The 8758-nt window shown below is 35.1% G+C and overlaps 1 protein-coding gene across 1 annotated transcript; it reads right to left on the bottom strand.

Annotated features, from left to right (window-relative positions):
• Positions 1–206: 206 nt before the first annotated feature.
• LOC149051754 (adhesion G protein-coupled receptor D1-like) lies at positions 207–2169 on the bottom strand. The gene is made up of 4 exons (XM_089187324.1): positions 2103–2169; positions 1236–1694; positions 902–943; positions 207–789 (listed from the first exon to the last, which is right to left on the bottom strand). Exons 2-4 carry the CDS (start codon positions 1329–1331, stop codon positions 661–663), a joined length of 267 nt encoding a protein of 88 aa, XP_089043450.1. The 5' UTR covers positions 1332–1694; positions 2103–2169; the 3' UTR covers positions 207–660.
• Between the last annotated feature and the right edge of the window lie 6589 nt (positions 2170–8758).

The following is an 8758-nucleotide window of genomic DNA, read 5'->3' as shown; positions in this document are numbered from 1 at the left end:
AATGGTTTACTTTATGGATTGATCAAAACTCAGAGGGATTCTTCCCTACGGGACAATGGAAGTTGTTTCATTGCTTCTCGGTACACCGATTTTAATCCGAAGTGGTCAAAAGTGATTTTGTGACTCGACAGGGTACAAAGTGCCTCGTCATGCGAAAAAATATAACAGATTACTAAAAGATATAGTTTATTCATTCGTTTTATCTGTTGATTTAATTAATTTATTAATTAAAAATTTTAAAAGTTGGCTTTTACCACTGCTATTACAAAAGTACGATCGTATTTGGTATTTTCACAGGTACCTTACTGTTACCTTGTGTACTCAAAATGTGGATCATCATTAAGTCGTTACTAAATATTAGTAAACAGTGGTTTAAAGGAGATACAGCAAAATTTGTATTAGTGTTAAACAAGTGAGACTTGAATGTATGATACGATTTTCATAACTGACTCTTATTTTCGTTCTATGGAATCCAGTTATTTAAACTAATTTTTTTTAAATTCCAAATTATTTCAACTGCTCACACATCACCGACATCACTGAGATAAACTTGTGAGCTTTTCCTTGTGGATTTTGTATTTTTACAGTTGGAAAAACCATATCACTAAAAGTCGTTTAAATTGAATGACAGACTATTGTATAGTGCTATTCTTTGAAAGACTACATTTCTACCGCCCTCACTTCGCCGGCATCACTTGGATTAAAATGTGAGCTCTTCTTCGCAGAGTTTCCATTATCTGCAGCAGATGGGAAAATGATGTTCATCTTCCTTTTCAATCGCTCTCTAATCTGCAGATGAACAGACGACCAAATATCAAATCCTAACCGCTAAAATCTCTATTGCTGTCTAGCAAATACACAATTCGCCCTATGTACATCCTCAGTTTGATATTCATCTCACCTGGCTGTTCCGCACACAATGAAGAACGAAAATCAGGATTCCCTAAAACAGACAATTATATCAGTATTACACCTCTTGTAGTCCGGATGAGAAAGGTGATAAAGGTATGATCGTTTGAGATGAAACCACAGTAAAAGTGGCGAAAGAATGAATTAGAGCAAGTCGCATATCTTGTAAACCAATAAAGATTGTCTGTTGTTGGGTAAGTTATTTTGAGTAGGTAATATCATCTGACCAATGTCAAAGAGTCTCAGGTAAATAGTACTTTGAGCATTTAAATATGCGAACAGATGACTAACATTTAGTTATCGACTGATTTTTATTGAAAGCTCACCTGAGTAGAGTTGAAAATGGTGAAAATGTAAGTGAAAGCTTTGTGTAATGACAACAAAAGTCCAAAAAGCCATGTGACACCAAGCAGCGGGATCATCACCGCGCATGTTTTAATGCCAAGTCTGAATAACGGCAACAATATATGATGAGCATCGATAAACCGTTTCTTTCAATCACGTGAAGGATTTTTTTTTTAAAGTCGTATTGCCTCATCGTCGCAGACTAACTAGAGTGGAATCTATACAAATACTGCTTAACTAAATGCGGCAACAATTTGATCACATCACCTGAGGAGTCTTTATATTAACTAGTTTATCACAATTAACTAGTTTATTACAATTATCTAATAAATGTTAAATTCAAAAACTTCCCGTATCTGCTGTGTATGGTTGTCTTCCTCAGTGGGTTGGATTAATGTCCTCATCTCTTTTATTACTCGGACGAGTATCAAAATGTTGAGCTGAAAAAAAGTAAGGAATATAAAATGCATCACCGACAACAGAAAAATTGTCATTCGTCTTGTCGCGAGCGTTTGAAAAAAAAAAGTCTGAATCTTCATAAAAAATTAAACCCTCTGTATTTAGCTAGCCAACGCGTTCCGACGTCTCTATAATGGGCGGCAGAGAACTCTGTGCTGCGCCACGCTATTAGTTGGTTCATACGTAGGCCAAGAGGAATAGAAGTTGGAAATACGCGAGGAAATGGCAATTGTAGTACGCATTCTCTTGAAAGACGGTTGATATTTAGTTATGGAAATCTCTAATAATAGACAGTCCTGATACAGATAGGAAATAACAATAATATTACCGACAATAATAATAATAACAGTAATAACAATATTAATGAGGCGTCAATTAATAAGACTCACAGCTTCAATGAAAGCTACAAATGTGATGAAGATCCAGATCAGGTTGTTTGTTGAGGACAGCCAGCAACTGGAAACAAGTATATAAAAAGATAAATTTAAATAAAATAATATTTGCAGCACGACACAAATCAAACACAAAAACACAATAAAACGAGACAACTCTAAGTGAAAGCAAATGGAGTGATAAAGGAAAAATGGAAAGAGATCTTAACTACAGCAATGCGTCTGAAATTCTGATTATTTAAATGAAAAGAGGGAGAGAGAAGAGGAAGAAGAGAGAAGAAACTGCAGGTGTATTATTTACTGTTTCTCATACTATTTTTCACTGGTATAACTTTTAATTCCATCTTTTCCGGCAGCGCTGCTCAATGAAAAGCTAACCATGATGATGGGCAAACCTAAACATAAGTAGAATGAAGTTAGTGCAACTTGAGAAGTCATACGTCCGATTCTGAGGCGATTCCGATTCAGCAGCTTACAACAATTTACAACAAGCGGAACAAAAATACCCCATGATATTAAGTGATACATACGCATCTTGGTTTCGATGTTATAAACTTTCACAACAAACAGGAAAAAATAAATTCCCTCCACCAGCATCCAGCAGAAAGCTGCCATCAAGAAGTACTGCAAGAAAGCTGCAGTTAGGACACAGAGAGCCTGCGAGAGAGAAAAAATTAAGTTTTTTCTTTTTCTTTCATGCTATTTTCTGAAGAATCTTTTAAGCCCCTAAAAAGCAAATAAACCATCAGCAGATAAATACCACACTTACCTTTTTTTCTGTGGCGTTTATGCCGGCGAGAAAGATTATTTGTCCAGCTCCGAGGGCTACAGAAAGACTCAGTCGTATTTGAGTTAGAGGTTGCCATAGGTCTCTAGTGAAACAAGCAAGCAATGAAAAAACTAACAAACAAACAGAAAAAAACAAAAACTCAAAGACAAGACAAAAACAAAAACAAAAAAAACCAAGCAATATTTAACAAGGTATTCTATTATTTTTGAACTGTACTTGTTTAGATATCTTACCCGCCTTCGCTCATAAATGTCATTAATCTCTATTCCATTTTAATCATTGTTATTCTGCTATTATTGCCATTATTTCATGTGTTCAATATACTTTTTAATTTAATCGATATATTTTTTAAAGAGTTCGTCTGTTGAAAGCCCTAAAGCCTTTAGGGTCATGCAAAGACCTAGTTCTTTGAGCGTATGGCTACAGTACTTACGTGAGGTAGGAATCTAGAGTAATTGTCAAAAGAATCCCGAAGATGGAGGGGTTCAATCCCAGGTAGGTGATAATTTCCAGAATAGTTTCGTCTTCCTCTGTGAGCTGTGAAGAGAGATGAAGAGACAGCAAACATGTTACTTGAACCAATAAAGTTTTATACCAGTGCTAAGGTAAGGTGAAAATCAATTTATTACCCCTGGGCTACCATTGTAGTCAAGTAAGACAGCAAAATGAGTCAAATGATTGCAGCTGCAAACTGTTACTTCTGAGTTGCTTTTCGAAGTAACCACATGGCATCCTGTCTCTGAAAATTCGCCTGACCTGAAAATTGTTTAAAGAATAAATACTACTAATAATAATGATCAAAGGAAAAATGGAAATTACACCGAAAACTCATCAGGGCACCGATAGGTTTAACTTCTGTCTGACTTTCACCGAGGTCATAACCTCTACACATCGTTGAGTACTTTCGAAATTGGCGTTTGTCGACATCTTCTCCCTGTCACTCATGGATTTGCCTCTGAGTGATCACTGTCAGCACTTGCAAACTGAGGAAAATGGTATACTGATGATATTGATAATCAGGCTTGACACAATTCTTAAATAGACTCTTAAAAATACACACTACAAACAAAGAAACAACAACCACAATAATACAAAGAAACAAATCAATGAACATATAATTAAAATAAATGGAAGGAGTCTGTAAGCAATGGATATAGAGATATAGCTATGAAAACAGAAGGAAAAAAAAACCTCGTCCAAAAAAAGTAACATTCAACAAATCAATGCTTTCATTTAAAGAACAAACAGATTGACCTTGAAAGGCCCTATTTAGAACGTTGAGAAAGTTTCAAAGTCTCATCAAAATCGAGTGAGGAATGATTGACGGCTAATAATTAACCTTGAAAAACACTCATTTAAGTATAATATTCATTTCATTTTTCTTTATAATTTGAGAATGAAGAATCAATCACTCCTGGAACGGGATGAAATATATATTCCAGCTGTTACCTTTCACTTAAGCCACTCCAAGACATGCATTTCTTCTTTCCTTCATCAATCTGTACTCGGAATATAAACATTAAAATCATTTACTCGGCATAAATATCACAACGTAAAACTATTGATTCTGATTTTGATTGTGTTCTTACCTTCAGATCTCTGAAATTTAGGATGACATTCTCTTGTAATTTTTCTGGTTTTGGGTCTAAAGCCACGGCCGTTATCTCAGAGTCCAAATACCTTTGGAAGAAATAGAATATCAGTATGAAACAGATTTATTTAAAGCATAGTAATTATTTTAATGAAAATGGCAAGTTAGGAGCCTTTAAAAACTTACTTAAAGGCTAATTTATCAAACACGGAAAGATCATTGATTCACATGACTAACTGTCTCTCCATATGGTTTTGAAAAATTAATAACTCATAGCTCTAACCCCTCGAGTTTCTATTTTGTGTATTTTCGATGGAAGAGGCGTGAAGTGAGATTTTTTTGTCCTGTCACGAGCCTGGGACAGTTAACCCTTCAGGGAGTTAACCCTTCAGGAACATTCCATCATTCTTCCAATCATTCAGAGCTCAAAATATGAATTAAACAATTATGTTTACACCTGATAAAAAGAAATACGTATGTGTACTAATATTGCTTGATTTTAGATATGCAACATCCGCCAAAAAAAGTAAAAAATTGATTTATATGGAAATGAGAATTGAAATGCATCTGATTCAATTACCCTTCAAAACTTTCTCAATGGACTAGAAGATTAACTTAACTGAATCCGAAGTTTATCAATTAAAGTTTTGAAGCCATCATTTAAAAATGCAATGAAAAATTAAATTATCGAATTAGACGAACAGTGGCATACTGCTGTAGCTATGGGATCGATGCAAAATGAAAGTATTGTAATTTTTTTCTTTTTTCTTTTTTTTTCTTTTTGCTTTTTCTAAGTGGAATGAAACTCATCCATTTCTACTAGACTTTAGTGTCCTCTTGAGGAAACACCGTCTTAAAAATTAAAGAAAAAAAACTAAAAAACTAAAAATAATTAGAGGAAGAAGGTACTTAATAAAAAAAAAAAACTGATCGAATAACCTACCACGTCTATTTTTATAGCTGACGGTATTCATTGGGAAAATTCCTTGTGCAAAACTTACTTCTGTATATCACAATCAATCGAATTTTCCCAGTGACATCCAGTGGAGGTAGCTTCAGAGAATGGCGACTGAGCTTTTGTGTTCCTCTGATGCTAAATATCGGTTCTAAAAACTGTTTTGCTGACCCTCAACACAGAATACTCATTATGGATAACAACGACGAATTTATTTTTAAAACTTCATGATTGTAATCATTGTGTTTAATTATTTTCAAATCATTTTGCATCGTATTGAAGCTAAAATAAAATTTAAAAACACAGCTAGACACATTATTTTTACATTATATCTTACTTATTCATTCATTTGTTCTCAATTTAAACTTGTTTTGTTATCAAGAAGCTGAATAAGCTCCAATTGACACATCATTTTCAGGTCTATTATTGGAATGGGCTGCTGGCTTCCCGCTACATTTCTTCATCGTAGCATTTACTACTAATTTTACATTTACAAAACATAACTAATCGATGTAATAAGGCTTTTATTTACTCAGCGAAAGAAGGGCTGTGATCAATTTACCGGATTAAAGCCCTTTCATCGCATCATTCATCATGAGATTCCATTAGCAGCTATCAGTATGCTTGTTTTGGTTCGTGACTTGGTGGCATCTTGTGTGCTACAGATGTGTCAATGTATTTCAAACCGCTAATGTAATGGACATTAAAACACTAGTCGCTTCTTGCTGACGTAAGTCAACATTTACTTTCCTTTCAAACAGGTACATACAAGTTTAAAGAATTTTTGGACCAGCCGCAAAGAGATGTTTTGCGCAGTTAAAACAAAAAAAATGCGATGAAAAAAAGCTTTGATCTCTTAAAGACTTCCCTTCAGTTAGCTTTGTTTGTAGGCGGATAAACGCTCGTGCTGCTGCACTAATAATGAGGGCCTGGTGGAAAAAACCTTTTTTACCCAAATCCTCTAACATTTCACGAACACAGTTAGGGGAAGTAATCTGAATCAAATTTATCGTTGCCTCGATACATTCCCGTGTATATGGGTTTTCATTGGAAGCACAGATATATTTGTTAAGTCTTGCATATCCTGGAAAAGTAAAATTTGGAAGGAAAATAATAACATAAGCCGTGAACATATAAAAAGTGACAAGAAAATTTTTGCCAGGAGTTGCGTGCAGCTCCGCAGATTGATCTACCGCAGACGGTTGTATTTCACGGTTTTTCTCCTTACTTTCAAATTCAAGGCCTGTTTGGGCTGAAAATAATTCATTTGCATTTCCATTTGCATTTGCATCACAGCACCTTAATGAAATTCTCCAGTGCGCTGCAAAATCGATCTTGCTTGGGCCGCTACAAAGTTAGCATCCCCTAATTTAAAAACTTTTCCTGTGTTCTCCTGGCGTCTCAAGTGATTTATTAGGCGTGTTTACCGATAAAAAGTGTGGTTTACGGCTTAAATAGTGTTAGTTTATAAGATTTTACTTGGAAATATTGTTTTTCTGTCGTTGTGAGGGCAATAAGCTCGAGTCTCGCCAGAGAATTCTGAAGAAGTCACGATTTTCGGAATAGGCTTGTGGCACTAATCTAGTGAACAATGATTTATGTTTTAAAAAGAACTTTTGTACTCACTCAACAAAGTCATTGATAATATTTTAAAAAGGACTTTTGTACTCACTCAACAGAGTCATTGATAATAGGACTGTTCCCCATATCTGAAAAAATTTCGTTAACATTTCTTTTTCTCTGTGAGGGTAATTTTCTGTCAGCATTATGTTTCCCAAACTCTGATCTTTTTCCCTGTTTGGTAGTATCAGGTAAATGGGGATTCCATTTTTGTAAACCTTTCAAGACGAGTCTCCTGCTAAAAGGATAAGCTTTCTAGCATGAGTTGTTTTAAGTGAACATCATCCTTCTGTTGCTAATAAATTTTGCAGGAAATTGAATGTCATGCGAATTCTTGACGTCTTGTCTTCGGTTAAATTCTTTGCACCTGCTTAAAACAAACATGGCAAAATAATCCATTAATATCGAAAGAAACTATTTCATTTCGTAATTCTTTCGGTAAAATAGAGTGCGACCCACAATCATGCAGTGAGAAAAAACAAATTAAATTAAACAATTGTGAACTCCCCAAGCCCGAGAAAGTAACTATTTAGTAGCAATTATGACAAAAAATTGCTCATGTCATTTTTACGGTTGCCTACTCACCATTAAGATTCCTTGTTTACTTAGCTATTGAAATGGTACTTTTGGTGTTTTTAGAGCGCCTAAAAAATTCCAATTGGCACGGGACAAATATGTTTCTACTTGAAATAATTTACTAATTTTAAAATGATCCTACAACTTAGATGATAACGCTGTCTTAACTTTCCCTGCCGTTACTTCTCCATGGACACTCAAATATCATCTTTTAATTTATTTAATTCATTTTGGATACATTAGTTTGGAATTTTTGGGGTATGCAGACCATTCTTTATCATACTATCATTATATCCAGAGAATAACAAGAAGTATATCTGGGTCATTTCGCTTAAATGAGATATCAAAGGTACCGCTCAACGACGACTGTGTTCATCGCTATTCCGTTGCATCAATAATTAAGAGCAATGGTGATTAAAGGTTTTCTTGCTCCTCGATATATGTCTGCACTTATATCTTGCTTGAGTAATATATCCTCAAATAATCGTAACAAAGCTCTGATATTACATCTATCCTCTTGCTAATGCAACGAGAGAACACAAAATAGGTGGGCGTAGCTAGGTCTCTCTAGGTCTCCCCCTCTTCCCCTTTCGAAAGAAGGGGGAAGTGGGGGGTCGTCGTTACAAACGTGTACGTGCGCACCTCACGTAAAGTGGCATTAACTTATATCTAACGAGCTTGTAATCACACAGTGGAAGGATTATTCAACATTTCAGAAGATTTTGTGGCAATGGCTTCATATTTAAAGAAACAAACCAAAAAACAGACAAAAACATAACAGAGCAACTTAAACACTCACTCAAGAGAGTAGTTGGACTTCTCAGGCATCTTAGAATCTTCCCCTGGGGAGATGGGGTTAGGGTTGTGAGAGCGAAGAGAAGGTGGTGAAGATGGATTAAAAACCCCTTCCTCTCTTCCACCCTGTAATGGTTTACTCTAAGCATTGATCAAAACTCAGAGGGATTCTTCCCTACGGGACAGTGGAAATCCGAAGTGATCAAAGTGACTCGACAGGGTAAAAAGTGCCTCGTCATGCGAACAAATAAAACAGATTACTAAAATATATAGTTCATTCACTCCTTTTTAATTTATTAATTAAAAATTTAAAACTTGACATTTAC

The sequence above is a fragment of the Pocillopora damicornis genome, chromosome 1 (genome assembly GCF_964200805.1).
Source record: "Pocillopora damicornis chromosome 1, jaPocDami1.2, whole genome shotgun sequence".
Taxonomy (NCBI): domain Eukaryota; kingdom Metazoa; phylum Cnidaria; class Anthozoa; order Scleractinia; family Pocilloporidae; genus Pocillopora; species Pocillopora damicornis.
Note: the sequence above shows the minus strand (reverse complement) of the source record. Positions and strands in the feature narration are given on the sequence as shown.

What these genes read in the sequence shown, in the direction of transcription:
- LOC149051754 (XM_089187324.1), bottom strand. Translation starts at nt 1,331, where the DNA reads ATGATCCCGCTGCTTGGTGTCACATGGCTTTTTGGACTTTTGTTGTCA. An exon ending in CCATTTTCAACTCTACTCAG is followed by an intron (nt 944 to 1,235) that starts GTGAGCTTTCAA and finishes TGTCTGTTTTAG; the next exon opens with GGAATCCTGATTTTCGTTCT. An exon ending in ATTGTGTGCGGAACAGCCAG is followed by an intron (nt 790 to 901) that starts GTGAGATGAATA and finishes GTTCATCTGCAG; the next exon opens with ATTAGAGAGCGATTGAAAAG.